This window comes from Sceloporus undulatus, chromosome 3, assembly GCF_019175285.1.
Source record: "Sceloporus undulatus isolate JIND9_A2432 ecotype Alabama chromosome 3, SceUnd_v1.1, whole genome shotgun sequence".
NCBI classification, from domain to species: domain Eukaryota; kingdom Metazoa; phylum Chordata; class Lepidosauria; order Squamata; family Phrynosomatidae; genus Sceloporus; species Sceloporus undulatus.
In genome coordinates this window covers 157,104,215-157,132,070 of record NC_056524.1, presented here as the reverse complement: position 1 = coordinate 157,132,070, position 27,856 = coordinate 157,104,215, and the positions used below count along the sequence as shown (strand labels likewise).

Genomic DNA, 27,856 nt, shown 5'->3' with positions numbered 1-27,856 from the left:
TCAGTTTCAGAGTCACTGGCATTCCCTTTTCCACCAGATCCATTCCTTCTTCACAGTATGTGGTCTTTTATCAGCGGCAACTCCTGGAAAAGTCATTTCAGAGAAATGTATTTAATTGCTTAAAGAAGTAAGACCACATATATGGACTTAAAGGTGGGGAGGCACCTTTAAAAATAATAATAGGTTTTATTTAAAAAGTAAGCATTGCTCACTATGTAGTAAAAAATATCTATGACATTCAACCTATAAACCATTGTATAGCCAGATAGTATGTTCTTAATATTTAATGATGTTATTCTTCAAGGTGAATTTATGTCTGCAGAATGAAATCCTTCTCTTTTTTAAAAAAAAAAATTATCATGTTACATTTGCAAAAAAAATCTAGGATTAAATTTTTGTTGCAGCACCAGCATGATGGGGCTTTTTTCTCCAGTTCTTGGAAAGATTTTTGAGAGAAGTTTGGAGAATTGAGAAGTTTGGGGAGTAGGTTTTTGTGGCCTGCAGGGAACTGGATTGAGGAGTGGAGAGTGACCCTTTTCAGTACTGTCATTAAATGGCTGGAATCTTGTTGGTGACATATACAGGTGTAACTCTTGTAACACCACATATATTTATGCATTTGTTATGCAAGGAGTATTCAGTACCCCCTTGTGCAATGACATCCCCATATGTGCTTGATCCCCAACCATCGAATAAAGAGACCAGACACATAAATTAGATGAATAAAGAGCCATTTATTTGACCTATATCGTATTTAATGCTAAGCTCTTGAACTTCAACCTTAAACTTCAAGACTCTTGAGAAAATTGATTAAAGTTAAAAGCCTGGTGCGGGTTCAGTTGAAGCCAGGTGTCAATCCTAGTATGCCTCTTCAGCTTTCCCTTTGGGCACAAACACAGGACCTTGAGGTAAATTCAAATTGCATCCTCAGCCAGTCCTAGGAAGATAAACATAAGACACTCTCCCACAAACTCCTTCGAATTGCCACCAGGCAATTCAAAATGTCTTTCAACCCATTTTTAAAATCCCTCAAAAATATTAAATTGCCGTCATCTGAAAGGTGAACACCATCTGACCTGTATAGATCGGGGCATCTAAACAAAATTAATGGGTGGTTAATTACAAAGCCAGACATCTTTAATAGAGAATTTTGTATTTCTCTATTAACTCATTTTCTGGCAACATCCAATTTACGTGGATTACCTTCCTCTCTCCACAACTGTCAGGGCAAAACATCAGACCAAATTAATTTTATACCTGGCCAGATATGGCATATGGTATTGAAATCATGCCATGCTTGCCAAATCAGGACTTTTCCTTTCATCAAAGGTCGTTTCCACCAAAGTGTATCAATAGCACATCAGGTTGAGGGCTGACACACTCCTCAAACAAATCTGGAGCAGACCATTCCAACATAGGCCTCGTCTGCCCAACCATTTGACTGTGGCAATGTCACTGAGACCGAGGTGGGAAACCATGTGGCTGCCCAATAGATCATACTATCCTCACAGATGAGGATGCAAACTCTACTAAAGTGTAATCTGAAAACTAAAAGAGGCAGGAGTCAATAAGCTTCCTTTGTAGGATGTGTCATGCACATGTGTTTCCTGAAAGCAGAAGATTTCCATCTACCAATGCATTTAATCAATGTACTTTCCAATCCCACGGCTGCAGCTGTGGAGGCTGCTCCAATTTGAAAAGAATGTGTACCATATTTGATCCCTTTTAGCGCAAGGTTATGCCCAACTGTCATAGCAGTTAAAGTCATGTCAAACTATATTATTTCTGCAATGTGGATGCAGCCTTTACGAAACATGCCTTGTTGAGAATATGGAATATGAAATAGATGTAAACCCAAGTTGTGCCCAGAAATGCTTTTATAGGTCTCAGCATGAGAAGACTTAAACAGAAGACTTACAACAGGCAAAGATAGATGGTTAATGTGCCAAGAACTTTTGGAGTTTAATCAAGGGGAATATAGAAATAAATGAAGTGAACAGCTAAAAATGTAGGGATATTCTTTTTAATGGTACTCTTAAATAATAATAATAATAATAATAATAATAATAATAATAATAACAACAACAACAACAACAACAACAACAAGTTTTATTTATGGACCGCTATTCCGCAATGATCATAGCGGTGTATAGTGAAAATTGTAATACAATACAAAAGGTGACAGTTAAAGGAGGGAGAAGTCTCGTCCTTCAGGCAGTCCCCGATGTGGCTGGGTCTGCCTGATTACTCCCTCTGAGGCCGAGATGACAGTTGAGGAGAGAGGGGCCTCTTCCTTCAGGCAGTCCCTGATGTTGCTGGGTCTGCCTGATCGCTCCCTCTGAGGCTGAGATTTTACTTAATTTTAATTTTACTTAATTTTAGTCTTATTTGTTGGACAAAAATAGGTATTGTTTTGAGCACAATAAGTCAGAATTTGAAATGTAATTGTGTACAAATTATGACCATGTAATTGCTAATATGTATAAACTGCACAACGCTAGGAAATATGGGAGACCCTTTAGAGCCCAGCCTAATTTCAGACAGGTAGCTCTGCTGGTTTATGCTGAAGGCACCTGCAAATTTCACATTTACAAACTAAACAAAACAGTACTAAAAAGTTGTTGACTCCTCAAGTTTGGCAATTATACTGGTTTCACAGCTGGCGCTGTCTCCCTGGAGCATCAAACAGCTGACAAATTTTAAAATAAGACTAAAGATAATGATAGTGATAATAATGATAATGAATCTACTGCATAGGTAATGAAATTTAGCCTTTTGCTTTATTCTATAGCAAAGCAACTGGTGAGATTCAATCATGTAGCATAAGGAACTAGGGAGTGGGAAGAAAATGTTTTATTGGTGGGAGACCTCTGACCAATCTTCCTATTTGGAATCAATTATATTATTGTTAACAAAGGCCCAAAACAGATGGGCCAAATGAGACAGTTTCCTGCCATGTTCGGGGTTTAGCATTTATATGATGCATGTCCCAAACACGGTGGGAAACCTTGTCATCGGAAAAGAAACAGGCCAAAAAGGAGCAGTAAAATACTGCTCCTTTTGCTGGCCTGGTTCAAAATCGCAGCAGTGATGCAGAACTAGCCAGGTGCATGCAGTTGCTGTGGCCCTAGCGCAAAACACATCAGCATGGCCCCACCATGGGTTTTTTTTGGGGGGGTGCCTGTCAGTTTCAGGCTAAAGAGGAGCAAATAATATAAGAGTAATGGTATGGTAAGAACTAGATCAGAAACTTTGATATGGGTATGAAAAATTCTGAGGTAGATTTTACTTTCATGTTTTGGGGTGTGTGTGAGCCAATAGGGCACTTACTGGCTCCTTTAAAAGCAACAGCTATAGCAAGATATACTGTGAATCATTCAGGAGCTAGATAATTTACCTAAAACTTGGCTTCTTATGTTTTATCACAACCTGAAATGTTAAACTATTTGGCATACATATTTTGCTGCACTTGAACAGTGAGATAATCTAGACTGCAGCTGTACTACAGAAATAATGCAATTTGACAGAGCTCTAACTGCCATGGCTCCATCCTATAGAATTCTGGGATATATCGTTTATTGTGGCACCAGAGCTCTCTGACAGAGAAGGCTAAATAGTTCACAAAATTACAAATCCCAGAATTCCATAGCATTGAGCCATGGCATTATTTCTCCAGCACAGATGCAGCATAAGACAAAGGGTAACAGTTGAGTTTTCTTTGGATAGTAGCACACTGAAAGTTTATGTTTACTTTATAGTAGTTGGGCTTTCCAAAACAATGAACTCTAGGATACTGAAAACTGAAAGCAGGCAGTGCCACAACTGATCCTAATGCATGTCCTTAAAGAAAGTGTGGTTACCCACAGGTTCTCCATACTTATGCTAGTCTAGTTCAACTCAAAATCAAAATCAAAATTCCCAGGTTTGTGACTTTCTTTACCTCCAAATTCTGTTTGCACCAAAGGTAACATAGGAATCAGTAAACATATGTTGAGAATGAATAACTAACTATGGGGTGAAACAGATGCCCCTTTGTGCAGCCGTCCAGCATCTTGGGGGTGTTGCATCTTGAGGGCTAAAGACAGTTTTTCTGTGGCTAAAAAAAGGAATGGTTACAACCACTCCTTTTTCAGCTGGTGCCGTGGTGGATTGGAGCCGTGGCATGTGGCACCATGCCCCCAATCTGGCTTTAGAAAGGCCAGCAAGCCACTTTTTCAGGGCTGTCTATTTTGGCTGTAAATCATACTATGAGATGAGGTACTTTCCATTGTGATACATATCCAAAAGTCAATCAAAAAACAGTTCACTCTTTTCTCATGAACAAATTTTGGTACCTTTTTGTATGTCACCTTCATGAACCTCAGATTATCATGTATACACACTGTCAGGAATATATATTGAGAGCTATAGTCTAAAAATGTAATAATAAAGGTTCTGTTTCCCTCTGTGACCCAATAAAAGGGAGATTATAATCCCTTTGTGGGATAGTCAAAGATGAAGAAAGGAGATGGACCTTCAGGCACATTTCCATGGAACTCAATTAAAACCAAGTCCATTTGCACATCAGGAGTCTTTGGAACGTAATACAAATTTATCAGCTATTTTTAAAGCCTAAGATCCCACATGCATTAGAACTGTGTTTTGCTTGAGTCTGGTGGGATTGCTAAACCCTAAAATGTTTGCAGCGATATGGATTTGCAAGTATCATATATACCTTTCTACTCTATATCAATGCCATGATATTGATAATAAGGGATTTGCTGGCTATTTACCACTGACATTTTCAGAAGCTTGTCTGTAATCCACAATGATCTCCTGCTGTATTACATTCTTTGTTGTAAATGCAGTTTCTGAGTTTTACAAAGAAAGGCACTATATTGTACAACCTGACATTTGGATGCTTTTCCAAGAGATATTAAGAACTTAACATCTTCATGCCACGTTTCTGCCAGAGTAGATTAAAAACTATATAAGGACATTTTTTATTAGAGACTGGTTAATCTCCAAAAGTTCAGGGGGTTCATTTGTTCACACAAGAGTACAGATGCTTCTTGGGAACTTCTCTGAAAAGTACGAGCCTCTTGAGTCTAGCAAAATTGCTCCAAAGACCTAAAGAACAAGGAGGGATTCAGATGACATTTTCTGCATTTCATCTTGTTTTTAAGGCCGCAAATGTATCTTTAAAAATCCAACTCAAGTATTTGTTCAGAACTAAGAGTATATAATTGAAGAAGTTCTGTAGGTCACATTAAGGATTGTACAGTCTCTAGGTTTTCATTTCAAATTGGTGGTTTCAAAGGGATAGCATGTTCTGAAGCCTCTTGATTGGGTGAAAATGGGCCTTGCTTCAAACCGTTTCAGTAGCATTTCCTCCCATGTTTCTTCTTCTTTGTACTATGTAGATGAACCCAGTTCATCAGGAACTAGGGTCTCACTTTTCTAAGCTCATAGTACTATTTATCCATTAAGAGACTCTCAATGATCTGAGCCAGCATAGTACAGTGGTTTGATCTCTGGGGAGAAAGGTTCAAATCTCCACTCAGCTGGGTGACCTTGGGCAAATCACAGGCACTCAGCCTCAGAGGATGGTACTGACATTGTCAAGAAAACCCTGTGATGAGTTTACCTTAGGGTCACCATAAGCTGGAAACAACATGAAGGCAAGCAACAATAACAACAAAATTACTGATAATTTTATGGTGTCACATACCCTATCAGTGATGCTTTTGTCGTTGTTGTGTGCATTCAAGTCATTTCTGAGTTATGGTGACCCTAAAGTGGACCTATCATGGGCTTTTCTTGGCAAGATTTGTTCAGAGGAGGTTTGCCATTGCATTCCTCTGAGGTTGAGAGCATGTGACTTGAAGGTCACCGGGTTTCATGGCCAAGCGAAGAATCAAACTCTGATCTACAGAGTCATAGTCCAGTACTCAAGCCACTACTGAGGGTAAATTGGGGTCAGCTGAAAATTAAGCCAATATTGTTTTTTAACCAATCATTTATTCAGTCCCCAGCCAAATATCCAAAAAGAACTGTCTCATGCAGGAGATATTTCTTGATACTGTCAATCATTTTCAAGAAGAACCAACAGTAGTTTCATCTCAATTTAGAATAATGGTTCAAGTTTACTTTCCCCCACACTTGCTTTTATGGATTTTGTTAGCTCACAAAATGTTCAAGCAGCACTTGAGTTGAAAAGTAGAAATCGAATCTTAAAGAGGGGTATTGTTGTGTGGATATATGAAATTTTAGAAAGTTCTTTGTGCAATCTCCTGTGTTGCTGCTGCTGCTGCTCACTTACAGAGACCCTAAGGCACGGTACATACCGCCAGGAAGCAGCGTACCAGTGCCAGTTCTAGAATTAGAGACAGCACGTCAACCACATGGTCTCTAACCCTAGAATGTACAGATGGCGTAATAATGGCAGCATCCACACGTCACCATGCAGCGCTTACGTAACGAGTGCACCAGTGGCGCACTTGTTACACCGCCCCTGCAGCTTAAAAAGAACCCACTTTTCTTGGACTCTTTTTCCTCCACAGGGAAGCTGCACAGTTTGGCAGTTGTGGCTTCCCTTTGGAGGAAATAAAGCTGCCAGCAGGCCACCCTTTTTGGGCAGTCTGTCCCAGGCCTAAGGCAAACTGATCATGGAGTTTTCTTGGCAAGATTTGTTCAGAGAGGGTTTGCTATTGCATACCTCTGGGGCTGAGAGTGTGTGGTTTGCCCAATGTTACCCAGTGGTTTTCTTAAGGCCAAGTCTGATCTCCACAATCCTAATCCAACACTCAGACTTCTACACCATATTGGCTCAAATGTTTTGTTTTATTATCACATGCTTTGCATGTTTGTCTTCTGAAAAAATTAAATGCTTCTGTGATGCTGTTCCATTCAGAATTTAAAGAGACTTGGAGGACAACAGGAATTAATTTGATCCTTGTCACTAACAGTTTTGTTGACACTGGATGACTGAAAGAATATTATGTTTATCCTTTACTTTTACATTACTGTCCAACAATAATGATTTGAGCTAGGCAAAATGCTTTCCCTCCCATATAACAGCCTTATATGACTGTTCATTCTTCAAAAGTGACCGTTGGAAAGCTGGGGTGATACCAAAGAATGTTTGAGTGGAAAATCAGCCTTCCTTTGAAAGAAGACTTGATTTCCTTTCCTTTCCTCTTTCTTTTTCTACATAATATTTTTGTTCAAGTTTACTTGTTACTTTAGATGGTGATCCTGGCAGTGTTTCCATTGTAATTGGAAAGAAAATGTCACACACAGTGCCATTTGTGGTGGGGTGTGTGTGTGTGGCTTCTACCACTGGACCCATGCCCTGCACAACTGATGGCTGTTTTGCCCCAAAAGAAAGAAAGACAAAAGGCAAGGAATAGTTATACTGTGTGCAAAATGCAAGCCAAAGAAGTCAGATGTGTGCATTTACTATATATGCGTCTTCAATATATTTTATTTTTTATGTGACTGAGTTTGTGTAACATCTTTATTGTGCAAATTATTCCATCTAAGAACTAGCTTATGAGGCTTTGTAACTATTTTGTGATACATTTTAGTCTGACCTTTCATCATACAATATTGTTGTTTATTTTTGGAGTAAACTGAGCAATTTCCCCAGATTCTTTTTCAAAAAACAGTTTACTTTCCATAAAAATATCAGTGGTAAGCTGGGATAAACTACCTTTTGACAAAAAGTTGCATTCTGAAAAGAATCCCCTGTAAGTTATAATCTGTTGTCTAGCATAGCCAAAATATACTTTCTTTTTTCCCTTTACAAGTGATCAGTGATGGATCTTCAGTATCTAAAATGTCAAGTGTCAAAGACCTTATAGCAGAGCTTTCCAATATTTAAAGTGAAACCTCGGTGGTCCTAGCCCCAGGATATCAGAAGAATTGTTTACAAAAATAATAAATGGCTGTCACATCTCAATAAACATGTCTATCCTGGTTTTTCCTCCGAGAACTTTACATTTAGCTATTTTTTCTCATTTAATATCAGATTCCTCAGTCTCCTCCATGATGAAACAGCTAATTCCTCTACATATTTCCATACCTTAGCTATGGCTGTTTTCCCCACTGATAATAATTTAGATGAGATATTTATTATGCCAGTCTCAGTCTCTCTCTCTTTCTTTCTTTCCTACCCCTACACACACAAGATTCAACTACCAATCTAGTTAATTTCAGTACATCAACTACTGAAGGGGCATCAACTTTTCTTTTACCTCTGGTGGCAATCTTGGACTAGTCTTACCATTCTTCACCCATATGTTCCATGTGTTCACCAACTGTGTGAAAAGAAAATGAGAACAGATGTACAGATGTTTCTCCTTAGTATCCCACTGAGTATTTTAATAAAGATGGTATGTACGCATATTACTCTAGTTCTCTGATCCCATTTGGCTGGCACATCTCCTTGTATCAAAGCTTTGCATCTTACATTGCCAGCTATGGTGACTTAGCTACCACTTTGGTAACCATATCATACTTTACTTCAGTGAAGAAGATTGTGGCTCACAAGACATGAATCCACAGTTCAGTATGAACCCCATATCCAAGGGAGATACATCCCCAAACTTACTGCAAACAGTGAAAATCAAGGATAATAGTGAAACCTATATTTCCAGCAGATGATCAACATAAAGTTACACTGGAGGACCTCCAGATGCTCAGAGAGACTGTAATTGTTTAGATGTGAGTAAGTGAAATTGTGGGTACCAATCTTGTGGATGCATGTATTTTTCTTTGTCACTTTTTTGTCTGTTCATTTATGATGCAATAAACTGGCATGACTATCCCTCTGGAATTTTCTGTTACACAGAAAATAAGCATCTCTCTGGCACATACTTTTTCAATATGCAGGGTATACTGTTTGTATAGAGAAGGATTCAGCTATTTCAGTTCACACCTGCAGTCTGAAGGGGTACAAGCCATATCCCATTTCAGTGACTAGTAGGCTGTGTAGCAAAAATTACATTAATCTGCATAAGTTTCTGACTAATTAAACTGGACACTCACTAGCTCATTAAACTGTACTGAACTCTGGAGTGCTAGATGACCTGGAAACTGGTCAGTGCTCTTCTCCAGATTATTCACTCCTATTTTACATCATCACCACCACCACCGCTACCTAGAATCTCTGTTTTCCTTTTCTTCCCTTTGTTTGGAACAAGGTTAAGGCATTTTTTCTAAGAACAAAGCCAGCCAGCATGATCACTTCATATGAATGAGGAACAGTCTCTCTCTTACTTCCTTTGCTTCTCTCCCCAGTACTTACTGACACATGTGCTCAGTTTATCACTCCACTGTGCAGCAGCTATAGTCCTTGTGTCCCTCTGCACCAATTACTGCCCCCATATTTTATTTGTATACAAATCCATGTCAGCAAGAAAACGTATTTTGTGTTTCCTTTGAACAATCTTTTCTCTAGACATTTTCCATATAACAAAGACAAGAGCATGATGTTCAGCATTGCTAGAGATGGACCTGTTCCTCTGATTGCAGTTTACTTTAGTAACCTTTCATGATCCAATCCCATTTTCTATAAGACCAATTTGAAAGGAGATATTTTGAACTTGATGTGACCGCAGTGAAAGCCATTCTCCCAGGCAAATCTTTTGAATTAATGTCCAACAAAAGGATGGCTAACATGTGGCCTCTGAACAATAGCTTCCCATTGATAGATACATTTAAAAATAAAATAAAACACAAGAAACAGATTTGAAAAGATCTGGCCAGCCCCTAATGATACCATAGTACACTGGCATTTGTTTTTGATTTTTGTAAATTCCTGCTATGTACTTTACTGATACTTGCTTCCTAGCTTCATTTAACCATTTTGACACAGATAACATAAAATCCCTATCATCTTCTCTGACAGTAGAAGAAATAATGTGTATGTTAATGCTGGATTTTTTCCTCTAGTTCATGCAGTGGTTAAATTGTATAACTGAAAGTGGAGAAAATGCCTATAAATCTTGAATATTAGTCATATGTGGGCCAGTTCTCCATATAGAGATCCCCTCCTTAACCATATAGGGAGGTCTAAGGCCTGTTACAGACTGCCAAAATAAAGCTGCTTCGGGTCTCTTTGGAGGTATGGTATTTAAATGATGCATGCATCTGAAGAATCCGGAAGCTGCACCAAAGCTGCCCTCCAGTGCTTAGGAGTGGAGTGTGGCTTTGGCGCGACCTCCGGACTCTTAGGACCCATGCATCATTTAAATACCATACCTCCAAAGAGACCCAAAGCAGCTTTATTTTGGCAGTCTGTAACAGGCCAAAGTTTTCTTTTTAAGTCTCTGCTTCTTGGCTCATGGTTTGTGTGGAGACTGGGGTCAGTTAACGTTAAAGTGAAGACTGGGGTCAGTTAAAGTTAAAATGGAATAGGGGCCAGTGTACCGCACTATAAGAGTTTAGTGTGGTAATCTAGTTGGTCTCAGTGAGTGCATGCCACAGATATTCGGTAGTATCAAGATAGACTTTGAAATTTAGCTGCTCATGATATAAGCCCCCATAGCAGCAGCTTCAAGGAAAGCCCCTCAAAACTAGAAATCTGTCAGTGCCAACGAACAGTTCTAGCAGTTTTTTATCTTCCACCATAACTAGGATTTTCTAGAGCTGATGAGTCCTAATTTCTCAAGGTCACCTTGGAATCCTTTTTATTAGACTTGGGATAGCTTGCAACATTAGGTTGCTGTTGAGGAAATCCATCCTCCCGATACACCTGCTGGGGGAAATTACAAGCTACACTCAGAGGGAAATGGAAAACCAGGAGTAACAGATCACCCTTGCTAACAATGGCCCTGACCTTTGACCCTGCAGACCTTTGTTCCAAATTTATAGTCAGAAAGTTTCAGTAGGGTTGGCTTGAATACAATTTGGCTTGTGGGTGCAAGGGTGGTGTCCCAAGGTGCAGAAAAAACACAAGACCACCAACTTGAAGAAAAAAGGCCACAACTTTTTTCTTTACAGCAGAGAAAAACTGGGTTGGCCCTAAGCATGGTTCAGTATACTGGCATCGACCAACTCATCTGCTGATTGATGAACTCCCAGCCTGGCCTGGCACCAGACCCAGGGGATGACAGAGGTCACCACTGGCCAATCTCCAGGGTGCTACCTGTCACCAGGAATAAACAAACAATACAAACAGCTTCATTTGTATACAATTTCATACCGAACTAGCAGTGTCTAAGCAGTTTACAAGTGTAAGCTAATTGCCCCCAACAATCTGGGTACTCATTTTAGCAACCTCCAAAGGATGGAAGCCGGAGTCGATCTTGAGCCCTTTTGCTGGTATTGAACTCGCAACTTTATGGTTTTGAGTGAGTGGCTGCAGTATAGGCATTTATCAACTGTGCCATCAGGACTCAGGAATGCTGGCAAAGGATTTTCCCCTGCTTGGTGATCCTTCCTGGTGCCATACACCCCTGGGTCTCATGAGAGGACTTTCTCACCACTACCAGTGTCAAACTAGTGAAAAATGCTCCAGATAGCAGTCCCATGCTGTCCCCAAAAAAAGTTGTGAAGAATAGTGCCCTCTCAATGCAAGGAGGGTGCCAAACAATTGTACCAGAGACAGGATTTGTTATTTTATTATTATTAGATGCTCAGTAGTTTTACCAACTCACACACTGAAGGCTCATTCACACTTACCCTTTTGTATCAAGGAGATCTCTCCATGCCATTTTAACTCTGTTCCCATTCATACTTGGGGAGAGGGGGAGGAGGAGGAGGAGGAGGAGGAGGAGGAGGAGGAAAACCATTTCTGGACAAACCTTGCCAAGAAAACCCCATGACAGGTGTGCCCTAAGTCAGAAATGACATGAAGGCACACAACATCAGAGGGGTGGGGTGCCTCTTTCTTAAGAGACCCCTCCTCTGTTCTACCTTTTTTTTTACAGTAAATAGAGAAGGGGGTGGCACTGCAGGGAGAGGAGGGAGGAGGAGGAGGAGGAGGAGGAGGAAGGACTGCACTTGGGGTTCCCATGGCATTCAAATCAATCTGATAGCTTACTCTCACTATCAGAGATTTGAATAATTATAGTTCTTTTAAAAAGCACTAGTTTAACTGGGCTTTTTTGTCTCCCCCCTGCAAACTGCACCAATTTTGGTCAGGAAAAATATGAACTTCGCGGAAATAAACAGGTTCCACATCGGTTTATTTCCATAGCATGAATGAGCTGTGAGGTTTCTAAAATGTTATTGATTTATTTTATATCTATTGACCCTGAAACAGGCATGGTTCCACATTCCTTTCTCTTGAGACTGAGGGACTGAGGGTCTGTTACCACATCTCATCTGCTATGTATCTGGCTGGGATCCCTTTCTATCACCTTTTGGTCATCTGGATGCCCAAACTGTGACTAGCATTGAAATCCAGGCAGGCAGAGCTAACATCAACACACTACTTATGCATTCTTAAGTACAGTATTGGAATCTCGGGATATTTATGTGGGAAAATGAATGGGCTGTCTGTTAATATTCTAGGCTAATTATTATAGTCAATCATAGATATAGATGCATATATACTCTCTTAGGAAGAAACATAGGTATTGCCATTCGCACATTGCTTTGATTAACCTACTTTGCATGAAAGGCATCAAATGTGTTACATTACAATGCATTGCAGATAGGATGTTACACTTTCATAAGGACTTGATCTTCCTACTATCTGTGTTGCTCTTGGTGGCTTTTCTGTAGTTAAAACATAGAGGAATATTGCCATCATAAACAATATATCTTAGCCACTTATTCACTAGACTGTTTAGAGATGTCTAATTCCTCTTCTGTCAAGAAACTAGACATCCTTAAATAGGCATCTGTGAACAAAGAGGCATGCCATCATAGGCTTGACAATAGGCTCTGCTCTGGTGCCCCAACAAACTATCCTTCCTAGAATTCCATAGCCTTGAGCCAGTGTAATGAAAGTGGCGTCAAATCAGATTATTTCTGGAGTGCAGATGTACCCATCTCCTACTTGAGAGCAATGATTCTCTGTCTTACCAGCATGGTCTCCTTCCATCAGTATGTCTGGATTATCAACTCAGAATGACATCTGTTCATGAACAGCATTCTTTTATGCTGGAGACTGACAAGCTGTCTGACTTCTGACTCCTGACTGTTTCATATCTTTTCTAGTCTAATCAGCTGATATATCTGGTCCAATAAGACAGCAGAGGTTTACAGATCCTCTCTTATGAAAATTATTAGTCACTCTCCAGGGGTGCTGTAATGTCAGGGACTATTGATTTCTGGCTGTCTTTCATCAACTTCCATCAGCCGTCTGATTGCATCAGATGGTCCTCTTTACCATGGCTCCTGTTTTGAGTTTATTATTGATCCAGTCATTGTTGACATTCTCATATCTTTGTTTATAGCTATGTTGACTTTTTTCCTGGAATAGCTCTGTGTCTATAGGTTTAGTAACACACATTCATTCTACATTAAACAGAGCTTTCTCCTTTATATTCTAGGCCTTGAATGCTTTATGAACCCGTTATTTATGTTTTCTGGGACTTGAATTTCACAAACTAGAATGCAAATCAGTGAGCCACTTGTATCATCTGTCTTTCATTTCATTCTGTAATGGCAGAAAAGTGGATAATGTTGTTCAAAGAAACCTTGTACTGTATATTCCTATTAATACAGCCAGCTCTGAAAGGGTTTTTGTTTTTGTTTTTGGCATTGTTTCAGAGACAAAAAGGAAGAAGAATGCAAAACAATGGAAGGAATACAAAGGCTTTTCTCTTTCCAGATTTTGAAGCATGTGTTTCACACTGGAACAAGGGAAGGAAGCCTTAATGACTTGAATTAAGTCTGGCTTGCATTAATATAAAATAAAATATACAGGAAACTCATTCTAAAAAGAAAGTTATAAAAGACCATGCAAGCAACCATTAATTAGGAGAGAGAGAAGACAGAACCAAATAGAAGAGACTGTAGTGAGCAATAGATGTGAATGGATTTGTGAGGTTTTTTTCCTGTAGAGGACTTTTAAGAAAACATCTCAAGTTCTTTCCCTCTTAAATATAAACAAATGTGTGACTGTTGATGTAATAAATAAGAATCTTACAGCCCCCCTCCCCAATGAACAAGTTTTGTTTGTCATAAGCATTCACTGCAGTCCACAAAAATGTGTGCCAAATAAAACATGGCCCTGTACACACCGGCCATTAAGGCCAGCATGGGGGCAGAGTTGGGGTGTAGTGTCCTCACAATGCATGCCCAGCTCCACCCCCAGGGTGCTCTGATGCCATGCACCATGCCACATGGTGTGCAACATCATGGCACTCCTTTGGTGATGCGGCCATACCACACAGCACCGAAGGAGCGCCACATAGGTGCGGCAACGTGGCTATGGCACCCTTTTGAAGGCATAAAAAGGAGCCACAACAAGTGGCTCTTTTTCGCACCCTTGAAAGGTCAGATCGGGGCCATGGCATGAGGTTGTCACAGACCCAATCTGGTGTGAAAAGTGACAGTGTATAGAGTCCCCAAGTTAGTGTTAAAGCTGCCAGAGCTCATTGAAATGAAATTATCACTCCTCCGCACCAGCCAAATTCAACCAGGAGAACTAATCCCAGTATAAAGATGACCACGTTGAACCTGATTTCAATGTTGCTTTTAAAAATAACTTGCATGACAGAAAAGAGAGGTGGCACAGCACAACAAACATGGTACATTAACCAGAGATTTAACCCAGACTTTTAAGAGTACTCAATGGCTGAATGGATGAATCAGTTTCAATTTTTTTCTGGCTCCCAGCTTCCTCTTCCATTCTGATCTTTACCTCTCCCTGTTGTGTTAATGCAAACAGCTTTGTATAGATACTTCCATTGATTTAATGGGGGAGAATTCACAATACCAAAAAGGAGAAGAAGAAAAAAAAAGAAGAGGAGAAAGATACTGAAGGAGGAGAGTGGGTGTGTTGGGCTTCTATCAGTGGGATTCTGGATTCACTGGAAGCTTTGATGCTGCTTACAGCAGTTACTACCTTCCTACTTCTGTATATATATATATATACACACACACACACACACACACACACACACACACATACTTCTTATTGTCCTTTTTATTATCAATCATGCCTTTTCTTTTCTTTTTCATTTTTTGTATGTGCATATAAGCTATCTGGGTTGCTTATAACTCAAGGCTCAACAAAAACAATATTGACCAAAAAAAGAAGTCTGAAAAACCATTCACAGTGTGCAATATTTATACTGTGTCTATGTTAATTTAAAATATTTATTTTAAATTATTATTATTATTATTATTATTATTATTTCTTCTGCCTCTCCCCATGGATTGAGGCAGGGGACAACAACATTTCCTCTATAACTTGCCTTTCTTGAAGCCTTTTTTTTAAAACGTGAACATAGAATCATAGAATCATAGAATCATAGAGTTGGAAGAGACCACTAGGGTCATCCAGTCCAACCCCCTGCCATGCAGGAAATCCAAATCAAAGCATCCCTGACAGATGGCCATCCAGCCTCTGTTTAAAGACCTCCAAGGAAGGAGACTCTATCACCCTCCGAGGGAGTGCATTCCATTGTCGAACAGCCCTAACTGTCAGGAAGTTCCTCCTAATGTTCAGGTGGAATCTCTTTTCCTGCAGCTTGCATCCATTGTTCCGGGTCCTGTTCTCTGAAGCAGCAGAAAACAAGCTTGCTCCCTCTTCAATATGACATCCCTTCAAATATTTAAACAGGGTGATCATATCACCTCTTAACCTTCTTTTCTCCAGGCTAAACATCCCCAGCTCCCTAAGTTGTTCCTCACATGGTTTCCAGACCTTTCACCATTCAACATAACATTTAGAACATAGACTATGGCAATTATAGCAAACTAAAGTAGATTTCCTCTGGTTTATTTACTCATTTTTAATTGATCATATTGCCTGTGTTTTGCCTTCACCTTTGTATTCATTAGAACCTCTCAGATAGATTACACTGAGAAAATGAGCTTTTCATAGTCAACAGAGATTTAAATGTGGGTCTCTGTCAATGAGCCAGTGTGGCGTAGTGGTTTGAGTGCTGGACTATAACTCTGGAGACCAGGGTTCAATTCCTGACTTGGCTGTGAAACCCACTGTGTGACCTTGGGCAAGTCACACACTCTCAGGGGAAGGCAATGACAAACCTCCTCTGAACAAATCTTGCCAAGAAAACCCCATAATAGGTTTGTTTTAGAGTCTCCATAAGTCACAAATGACTTGAAGGCAAAACACACACACAAACACAGTCAAGATACAGGTTCCCCCAAAGGTCCTGATATGTTGGTTAGTTAATGAGGCTTTGCCTTTTGTTTGCTTTGTTTCATGTTGCTGGAAGCTGGGATATATCATGCTGGTGGTACTGTGAAGAAGAGAAAGGTAATCCATACTGGGGATGGCTAAGGAGCAGATATGAAAGGGAAGTGATAGGCACCCAAAACTGGCAAGGCCAGTTCTTTGAGAATGATTGGAGCTAGAGAAAACAACTGGGAGGTCTGGAAAAATAAATGTTTTCCTTTTATGACCAATGAGGCCTGAGCACTCAAAAGAGGACTGCAGACTTTCATGGTCCATATATATTCCCTAAAGTAATGAATATATAGGGATGGTGAATATAGAAATGTACTTGCTATTGCTATTGCTAATAAGAACCAGTCTCAGATGTGTTACTCGAGTTTACACATTTGCAACTATCTTAGTGAATTCCAGTCACCGTGTATATGTTTTTCTTTCCAGAATGTAATCATTTTCCAAATACTTTTCAGTGAGAACTACATATTTTATTTTACATTTATGTCCCATTGACTAAAGTGTTTTGCACATTTTGGATATACACATATTTAATTGTCTGCATTTTTCAAATGCATGCATGATTTTGTGGAAATTTTCCTCACCAAAACACATTGCAAGCCTCGGAAATGTTAGGATTTCTGAGACAGGAGGTGTGTCATCCTATTACTAGCCTTGTAAGGTGCAAAAGGAGTATTTGTTTTACAGAGAAATGCAAACCAACCAAAATATTTTGTATCCCTACTCCACATGCAGAGCATTCATCCAGTTACAAGAGCTAAAATTACTGCCAAGAGGGAACACTTGCCAAGAGAAAATAGGTCTTTGCCCTACTAGAAAATCTGCATTAGCCACAGGTCATAATGTAAAAGCTCAAGCTGCAGGGCTAATCATCATGAGCCAGCAAATATTTGGAGATGAGATTTCCAGAGAGTGTTGGCCTAGTAAGAAATTAGCTGTGAGGAAAAATCAATTATACGTATATCATTATCACCAAGTGGTCTGTAGTACATCCCAGAAACAAGGCTCAATCCAAAAACAGCCCAAACCACCACAATGCTTCCTCCTTCCCTGGGATATTTTATAGTTATTTTGTATCTCAGTTCACTGTTCTCAATCTCAGGATTGAAGACTGTGAGCTTTAAAGTTATCACAAAGTAATGTAATGTTTTTCCAACTCCGAACAGTCAGTGCTAGCACACAAATAATGCAAATGAATATATTCATATAAAAAAAGGAGGCGGAAAAAAAATTGCTCCCAGGGTGATACAAACCACTTTCAACCTAATACACAGCTCTGATAAGTCTATAAAAACCCTGAAGATAAGTAGTGATTCACAGAAGCTTGGAACCACAAAAGTATAGGGTGATTCTTCTTTACTGTATCTGTTTCTAAAACTCTGTATTTATACCATCTGCAACTAACTTTAGAAAGTCATATAGTTTAAACTGATATACTGTCAGCCAAAGTCAAAGAACTAATATTTATCAGCTGACTAATATATCAACTGAGAATACATCCTATTTTTTAAAAAAAAATGGATCCCTGGCCTTGTTTCTGTGACTTTATTGCCTTAGTTTTCCAGATTTAGGGTCCTTTATGGGGAGGAAAGTCATATATACATGAATGAAATAAATAAATAATCAGGATCATGGGTTCATTCGCACATTTAAGATCAGGAAAGTAGTTGACCCTTAGCCACTGTCACCCATGAGTTGTGGGTTGTTCTCAGGTCAAAAAGTGGGGAGGCAGATTCAACCTCTTATTTAAAACTGTTCCAAGGAGATTTTCTCAGACCAAACACAACCTTCAGGCCCTGAGAATAAGGAGATGATATGTTCCATAAGTAAAGAGCCCCTGTGGCGCAGTAGTTAAATGCCAGTAGTGTAGCCACGAGGTTATGAGTTTGATCCTGCAGGGCTCCAAGGTCCTCTCAGCCTTCCATCCTTTTGTAGGTTTGTAAAATAACCACCCAGCTTGTTGGGAGCAATTGCCTTACAGATTATAAACCACTTAGGGAGTGCTAGTTCACTGATAAGCGGTATAGAAATGTACTTGCTATTGTTATTGCTAAGTCTTAATATACCAAAATTTCACTTCCTATCTTAGCAGCACAAGGCCAAAGATTAAGACGGTGTATTAGGATGGGAGAGAGATATGTTTCCACATTGGAAGCTCCAATGGAACAGGAGCCTGTTGTGCTACTTTCATAGCCCTGCCTAAAATATATGACAGAAGGATAAATAAAGTGCTGATAAAGCTGTCGAGACCTGTTCAACTGAAAAGGTGTTGCTAGCCACTCAGATGAAGATCCAGTTTGATCCAGTGTTTACCTTGGACTAGCTTGTTGCTGAAGCAATATTTGAACTATAATGTCTCCAGTTTGAGCTTCACATGGAGTTATCTGTGGTACCACTTCCTTTGCTTGGTCTTGATCTTATTTGATTTGTTGGTCTAATTAGGTCCCAACAGATTGATCTGTTATTAGAAAATATCCTTTGCCTACTTTTGACTTTACCTTATAAGAGCCACTATAGTCTTGCTTGACTGTGTCTTACTTGCTTTTCCAAAACCCAGAATTATGTCTAAAGCACACAAACACACACTTTCCACACATATGAGAACTGTATCCTACCACCACACTAACAGTGCAGCAAGCCAAATCAAAAGAAGCAACTGTATACTGCTTCCCAATTATCTTTCTACCCCACTTTCTTCATTGTTTTCCTCTGGGACAAATTATAGATTCCAAACTACTCATAGGAGTGCCATGTCACCTATGTAACTATGTAATGTACCGTGCACCAAATAAAGAAATCTGAGTATACATTTATAATACATTTTCTATGTCTTTTCTGTGGTGGCAGCCCAGTTATAGAATTCCCTCCACCTGGAGGCCTGACTGGCACCAACACTCGAATAATTTTGATACCAAGTCAATATTTGTTTTTATTATTATTATTTTAATAATTTTTATAAGTTTTCAAGATATATAAAACACAACACTTAATAACAAAAATTAGGAGGAAAAGAAAGAAAAAGGGAAAAAAGATAATATTAGATATAATGAGAGAAAAGAAAGTAAAACAACAAAGAAACAAAAAATACTTCCAGTCTTCTCAACAGTGGTTATTAACCTATATGATTTTATAAAAGAACTTTCAGTGCCTCTCTAATACAATGAATAATCAACTGTCTCTTTATAAAATACAATTATTGAGTCAAACTCAGATTTTGTATAGTCAAATATATTTCCCCTGCAGGAAGTCAGACTAACATGTCTATAAATTCATTAAGAACTAATTCAATTTCTTAATATCTTCCCACTATTTATTATTATTAATCCTTCCAACCTGAATTAAACATTGGCCCGGTACAGACCTGTGCAAATCGCTGTAACCGGGTCAAAACTAGGGTTTGGGAGTGCGCAGCAACCACATGCTCCCAAAACCTAGCATGCAGCAGCGGTGCCATCATGGCAGCCTCCAGTCCACACGGGGGCTGCCATGATGACACAAGCACCGTGCAGTATCCAGACATTGCTGCACTGCACTTACATCATTAAAGCAGTCAAGATTAGTAATATACTGGATTTCCTCTGGCAGCCCATTCCATAACCTGGGCACGACAGACAAAAAGGCCCTCTGGGTAAATGCAGCCAACCTAGTTTTTGCTGGCTGCAGTAAATTTTTCCCAGAGGATCTGAGTGCACAGGGTGGATTGTATGGAGGAAGGCGGTCCTGCAAAAGTTGGGCCCAAGCCAATAAGGGCTTTAAAGGTTATAACCACCACCTTGTACAGTGCCCAGAAACTAATAGGCAGCCAATGGAGAGACTTTAAAATCAGTGTTATATGGTCACCTCTAGATCTCCTGGTGACCAATCTAGCTGTCATATTTTGAACTAGTTAAAGTTTCCAAACTAGGCACAACAGTAGCCCTATGTAGAGAGCATTACGGAAATCAAGTTGTGAGGTCATGGCACATGTACCACAGTTTTTAGTTCTCCAAGTTCCAGGAAGAGGCACAGCTGGCTTATCAGCCAAAGCTGATAGCAAGAACTCCTGGCCGTCACATCTATCTGAGCTGGCATCTGAAGCGACAGATCCAGGAGAACCCCCAAGCTGCCTTTACAGGAAGTGTGACGCCATCCAGGACCAGTTGACAAATCTCCATACCCAGGTTAGGGGCCCCAATGTTTGGTACCCCTTTCTTATCTGGATTCAGTTTCAGTTTGTTTTTCCTCATCCAGTCCATTACAAACTTAAGACATTCATTCAGAAGGGAGATAACCATCCTTAGTTAATGCTGTAATCTGAGGTATGGAGAGATATATCTGGGTGTCATGAGCATACTGATAGCACCCCACCCCATGCCTCTGGATGATCTCTCCCAGCAGTTTCATGTATATGTTAAATAGCATTGGGGACCGTATGATGCCTTGAAGGATGCCAAATTTAAGCTCCCCTTTAGAGGAACAACTATATCCAAGCATCACCACTTGGAATCTGCCTGAGAGATAGGATCAGAACCATTGTATTACACTGCCCCCCAATCCCCATTTCTCCCAGGTGCTCCAGAAAGATACCATGGAATGGTACTGAAAAGCACTGAGAGGTCCAGAAGTATTAACAGGGTCACATTTCCCCTTCAATATTTAGGTGAAGATCATCCATTAAGGCCACCATAGCAGTCTCGACTCTGTATCCTGCCCTAAAGCCAGTTTGAAATGTCTCCAGATAATTTGTTTCATCCGAGACTGCTTGGAGTCGAAGGGCAAAAGTCCTCTTTATCACTTTGCTTGAAAACGGAGGATGTGAGACTAGTCTATAATTATTCATGTCTAAGGGATCTAGGAAGGACTTTTTCAGAAGCAGCCATACTACCGCTTCCTTTAAACAAGATGGAAACTGGTCTTCCCTAAGGGATGCATTAATAATATGTCCCAGATCAATCTTAAGTGCATCTCCTCCTTGGACTACCAGCCAAGTGAACTGAAGAGGTGAAGGTTCTCTCACTGTCTTGTTCTAGCCACTGTTGTTCCAAAACGCAAAGCATGCTGTAAGTAAAACAAGTGGTGAAAGTGGAAGATGTGTAGTTACAAGTAATTCTTCATCATGAGATTTTGGTAAGAAAACAAGTTGAGAAAGCTTCATTTCTCAATGTAGCCCAAGCAAAAGTGGTTTCTTGTACTTTTCCATTTTATATATATATATATATATAGAGAGAGAGAGAGAGAGAGAGAGAGAGAGAGCTTCCTATTATATAAATAAAAATGAATTGAATGAAAATAAATGGCCTATAAGAGTATATAAGAACAAATTTTCCTTTATGTCTAGGCTGTGTTTTATTGTAAAAATTGAAGTACATAAAGTGCCTTGTAATAAATTCCCCAAAATCTCACTGATCAAAAAATAACAAGAACGGTAATGTGACGGTCACTGCTGTTATACTGTAAACCCAGACAATGAAGATAATGAAACTGCAATGAGCAGATAAGTACATGAGCTATAGGAGAAAGAGAAATTGGGGAGAATTTGAGCATGAGTCTTGAGTGAATTGTGCAATGGGTTCTTGAAAGCTGGCTCTTGATAATCATCAACATATTATACAATTTGAGAAATCTGACCAACATTGGCATCTAGAAATCTATGAAGTTTATGGAAGCTCTGATAACATCTATAGACTAAATCAAGAACTATCAAGTGAAAGATTGCAGAGATTTATGGTTACTTCCATATATAAATTTCAACAGCTGTCTCACTGGCTGGATTTCTGACAGTACTCACCATGTGAATTGGCAATCAAGATCCATCTTCACTTTACACTTATAGCACTTTAATATCACTGGAATTGATGTTAGGTCTCCCTATGAAATCCTGGGATTTGTTGTTTGACTACTTAGAATTCTCTTCTAAATAGCTGCAGTACAGTAGTACAGAGGAGTGGACTAGATCTTTCTAGTGGTGCTTCATCAAACTACAAATTTCAGGATACCCTGGATGGAATCATGTCAGTTAAAGTGATATGAAACTGCTATAATGGTCCAGAGCAGATACATTTCTATAGTGATGGTGCTATGTAATCTTAATATCTACAGTTCAGTATCTACCACCTCCATTTGTTCAAGGATCTCAAACAATAGACAAGAAAGATTCTCAACTGGAATAGTGCTGATAGACGAAATAGGCTGAATGAACCAATGATATAATTCAGTTTAAGGGAATTACATAGGCGGTGGAAATGTAGTTCTTCACTCATTTAGTTCTCAAAGTTCACAATGAGTAATTTTAGCAGTTTTCTTCCCATTGTGAAAAAGTCTTCAACAGCTGTATTTTTCAAAGGCTATTCACAGTTTGTTACTTATTCTGTGTGCAATATTTTTTTTGCACAGAAAACAGCATTTTCATCACAGGAAGGTTTTGTATAGTCTTCAGAAATCCTATATTCTATGTGGAAAACAAAGTTTTAGGTGCATAAAATGCTGTAGTTGGAGACAAATTCTACACAAATTTGGCAACTGTGAAGGTTTTGGTGCAGAAAATAGACTTTAGAATTTATGCTATTTCCTGCACAAGGTAGTCATGTATAGAATAAGTCCCAAACTATGAAGATTCATACCACTTCACAGTTCTCCTCATCAGGATTTCCCAACACTTGCAAAGCATCTTTTCTGACTTTTTTTTTATTTAAGTAATTCCAAATGTTCTTTCCATCCTTAATAGAAAAATAGGGATTTGTATAAATCTGCACGATATCTCTGATAAACTCTGACAAAACTTTGCATATGCTTTTCTCCTTATACATCTCCTGCACAAACTTTACTTTTAATGACTTGTTTCTTTTTTCCGATTCAACAAAACACACTTCTAAGTAAGCTTAAAGGAAAGACCCTCTTTATTCATTTCTGTTTGTTCCCCACTCCCTTGAGTAGTGGCAACGGCTGTTCATCTTTTCCATATAAAGCTGTCGCTCTTTTCAATTCTTCCGTGCCATGAGCTCTTTTTGTTTCTTTTGAAATTTTACTTCAACTTAAGTTCAATTCCGTTACATGGCTGCTGCCTCTCCTTATATATTGTTGAAGTCTTCTTGGCTGCTATTCTAAGTTGACTGACTATTTTCATTATTTCTGTTTGAGAATCCTGACATTTATTAGCATAATAAAACTCTCAAGATGAAATTGCAGTTTTCTAGCCAGTAATTTCATTTGTTGGGGAATTTACAAGGAATTTATTTTAAAGCCAGGTAAAACCTAAAATATGAGATATGCATGAAATACAGACTGCGGAAAAATGAAAATGGATTACAGAATGAAAAAGTATGCTGTTGTGCCATACTTGTTCATTAGGGAATGCAGAGAATGTGGGATAAAGGCCAACAAGTTGCAAAGCCAAACTTTCAACAGTCCTATACTCAATGTCATGCACCATTTTGCATTCTGCTCCAGGTTGAGAAGTCCAAGTTGAAATCATGAAGCATCTATTGCTAGAAAGGATTATTACTGTCTTCAGATAGTGACCAACTCTGTCCTCTGTCGGAGGACAACAATCTGGTCATCTACATACATGTTTTGGTAACCTCCTGCCTAAAATAACATCAAGTGTTTTACACAAGATCTTCTTTGAAGGATCCAGAAGGATCCAGAAGGTAAAATCTCATTACTAATAAGGGATAGCTGCAGGAATCCTGAAACTCACATTCTGAGGGATCACCACTCCCTTTCAGTTAGGCTCAAGACCCAATAGAAATGTACAATATTGACCTTTAAAATCTGAAGTGGTTCAGGATATCTTGAGGAATGTTCTCTTTCATCTTTTCCAACCCATGGACACAAGCCATTTGATGAATCAATGCTCTAAGTGTCCTAGACTTTGAAAATGAAGCTGCTGAAATCAATGAGAAGTATTTATTCAGATGTGCATCCATCTCCCTAGCATTTTCTACCCAGAAGATGGTCAAAATGACTTTTTAAAAATTATTTTGGAGGCTTCTTAAGATAGCAAAGCTGAACTTTTTGATTCTGATTGTTCTTTTCCAATTTTGTTAATATCATTTATTAATATATTTTATTAATATCTTATAAAAAGATCATTATATTTTCTTATTCTTCGTGTTATTTTCATCTTGTAATTGCATGTTAAAATGTAAACCACCTACTATTATGGTATAGGGTGGGATCTAAAATAAACACCTTTTCATTAGGGATGTTAGAGAAAATTCTTGAAGAGGAAGTATCATCATTGTCTTTATTTTTGGAAGACAAATATAAAACTTTGACTCATCTGGTTGTAGTTATTTTTCTGCTTTTAAAATCATGTTTCCTCTCTCTCACCGTGACAGGCAATTCCCCCATAATGGAAATGTGAGTTCTAGTTGAGGAAGCATAATGCATCCAATTCTCTGAGACTGTACCTTCTCAGAGAAAAGAGTTATCTGATCACTGTCATTAATGCTTTGATAACAACTCAAAGATATTACTGTAAGATGCTTCTTGTTTTCCACACCAGCAATTTACCCATCTTTTCTGATATGAGATGTGTGAAATGTGATCATAGCTGGAGCTCATCTATGACAGTGGAGAGCAGCTGCCATTCCCTGCTTTTGATGTTGCCGAAAAAAGAAGGAAAGGGGAGCACTTGCATTTCCTCTTCTATTTGTTGTACCATTCCAAATTCTCCTAATGCTTCAAGCTTACATCACTGCATTTCTGCAGTTATGGACTGGGCTTCATTGTGGTATCATGGTAGGAGAACTACAGTGGCTATTAACTAGATTTTAGATTAACTTAAGGTTGACATGTAGGCTGACATTTATGTTTCTAAATAGTCTGGAACCAGGTACTGTACCTTGTCTCATATGTGTCTCTTCAGATTTTGAGGCATTCTGATGAGGCCTTGCTGGACATACACATATTTTATATGTTTTCCCAATATTGTCTAAAAGCAGGGTCCTCTGCACTATGGCAACTTCCTTTCAGAATGCTCTCTCTAGTCTGCAAGACTAGTTCTTTGTTGATTTTTGAGCTTTGGTGGTTTTAAAACAAATCAAAGATCTGGACCCAGAATTAGTAGAGAAACATGTACCAGACTTCTCACAGAAAGAACACTTGCAAATGTTCTCACCCTTCATGACAAAAGGTTTCTTGACGCTTTGATATACCCCATCAATAAAATGGTTAGCTGCCATGAGATCTTTTTGCATTTGGGGATTTTGTGTGTGTGTGTGAAAAATTAACCTTATAGTTTTGCACAGAAAACCCTATTTTGCTGAAAATCCACAGCTCCCTAAATAAAACCAGAAGTCACCTTTTGCACATAAAACACACTTCTTTACACAATAATTGTGGAGTCCCCCACCCAAAAAAGTCACCATAACTGAGAAAAAGGAAATATGGAGAAATTGGGAAAAATATGCATAAACATTCATAATTTTATCCAGAAAGAAGAAAACTTTTGAAATAATTAATTCATGCATGTCAGAATGAAAGAACGAAGATTCACATTCCTAGAGCAGATCCACTAAACTCCATAGAAATGAAGTCAGTCATGCCTCACTTTAATTCCAATCGATTCCAGTTGTTGTGCTTTCAGTAGGGCTTAAGTCTCTATCTAAGTGATATTTTGGCTTTTGTTTCAGTTTTTCTTCTTCCCTCTACACCAGACATTGAAGGTTTAACTGTCAGATCTTTCTCATTGTTTGCACTGCTGATAGTTTTGTCTCTGCTTTATTTTTTTATCCACTTTGAATGGTTGGGTTGCTCTTATAATTGTTTATTTTCTGTAAGTCATCTCCAGGGCCCTTTGAATAGAAAGCTATGGTAACTTTGGGAGGAATGAAAAATAAAGAGCTCCTTTGTATATTCCAATGGGAAACGTTCCAAAGTATCAAACAGTCATACCTATCATACCTGAGGCTCGGTACAAAATATAAATATGTCAGTATAGTTGGCCACATAGGCTTGTAAAGCAAAGCTGGCAGGGGAAAGAGCCCCAGAGAAATGAAAACCAAAAGACGTATATCCACAATATTTCAGTTTCTCACAAGTGTTTATTGTTCCTTATAAAAAGTTGGTAAAGAGTACAAGTGAAAAGTTGGTGCATGTTTATATCCCTTGATATTTGCCAGAGGCAGGAAATATATTTCTGTACTTAATGATTCATTCTAGGAGCCACACTTCGTCCACCTCTGGCCTCAAATACACCTCCAGTAATGGCTTTGGGAGCACACAAATTGCAATAGCCCTTTTGCCTTTCCACATAGGATCAAACTACATGTGAAAAGAATAGCCCCATTTAATAAACCCAGACCTGTCCTGGGATTAGATGCAGAATGAGGGAGGTCTGCTGGGACAAAAAGAGAAATGTGGAAGAAATACCATGGTTTACCTTTGCCCTCACTGCTACCCTCGCTCCATAAAGCACTTTTCAAATAGTAGGTGTTACCAGAAAAGAGGTGGTTGGGATAAATGACTACAAGGAGAAAAGTGGCAGATGAGGAGTCAGTTACAGTCTTCATTCTGGTTTTTTTTCCAGCCATGCACTCATTTCACTCAAAAATGTAGGCCTCCTCACCCACCACGTTTATAAATAATTGAGAGGTTTAAGCAAATAGACATGGTGCTACTAACCTGTAATTTGTATCTCAGAAAACAACTAATGCTACATTCCCATAGCCCAAATCATTATATCTTTTAACCATGTACCCCTCACATACTTCAGTGTCTGCTCATTAAAGTACTAGATCCATTCCCTGTCCCTATAGTTATTACTTAACATCATCACTTTGTAAATGCTGGCTTTTGATAATCACTTTAACCATATTTTGAAGTATAATTGTAAAGGAATTATCCCTTGAATTGTTGGCCTTGCATTATTAGTGACATAACTGGTAAATTAAAAACTTGATAGTCTGCATTGAGACTTTTAGCTCTTGGATATTTGCTAGTCATAAGCTTGCATCTTATTTTTGAAGATGTGGTTATTTCACCAATTATTTCTACTCTTCTATAGTCCCAAAATAATAAATAAATAAATACGCCAAATGTCATTCAAATAAAGGACTGTAGTCAGGTGGGTTCTTTGTCTGTCTGCAAGGCTCCAGTAGTAACTCTGCACCAGAAGATGTAATTATTTCTTCCTGAAAAATAAAGCGCATTGCATTAGAAAAATGAAAAATAATCCTGTCAATTTTTACTATAGGAGTACAATCCAAAATATACTTTTTAAGTTCAACTGAACTTAAATATCATAAAACACAGACTGCAATATGTTTTACAGTTGTGTAAGTTATAATAGTTAGGATTAAACCAATACAAAAGAAGCATATTAATTTAATTTTAAATATACTGAGTAGTCATTACTCAATAGTTTATTTTCTTTCATCACATGGCTGAGGAATTTGTGGCCCTCCAGATTTTATTAGGATATAATGCCTATCATCCCCCACCATAGGTTACGCTTGCTAGGGCTCATAGAAGTTTCAGTCCAACAGTACTGGAGGTAACAGTACCAAGAGGATGCAGACAAAGTAAATATAAGAATAGGTGTGAATTCTTATT

General features: G+C 38.8%; 1 protein-coding gene and 1 long non-coding RNA gene across 3 annotated transcripts in view; both read right to left on the bottom strand.

Annotated features, from left to right (window-relative positions):
• Nucleotides 1–2,266: 2,266 nt before the first annotated feature.
• Nucleotides 2,267–13,126, bottom strand: LOC121924707. Its single transcript, XR_006102701.1, has 3 exons — nucleotides 13,018–13,126; nucleotides 8,238–8,300; nucleotides 2,267–5,109 (listed from the first exon to the last, which is right to left on the bottom strand). It is a non-coding gene; the product is annotated as an uncharacterized LOC121924707 (long non-coding RNA).
• Nucleotides 13,127–26,326: 13,200 nt separating this feature from the next.
• SH2D4B (SH2 domain containing 4B) overlaps nucleotides 26,327–27,856 on the bottom strand; it is a 133,220-nt gene continuing 131,690 nt past the window's right edge. For both annotated transcript variants that reach the window (XM_042460889.1, XM_042460890.1), the window contains exon 8: nucleotides 26,327–27,435. In XM_042460889.1, coding sequence (XP_042316823.1) covers nucleotides 27,343–27,435 — 93 coding nt within the window. In that variant the 3' untranslated portion in view covers nucleotides 26,327–27,342. The remainder of the gene's footprint in view (nucleotides 27,436–27,856) is intronic.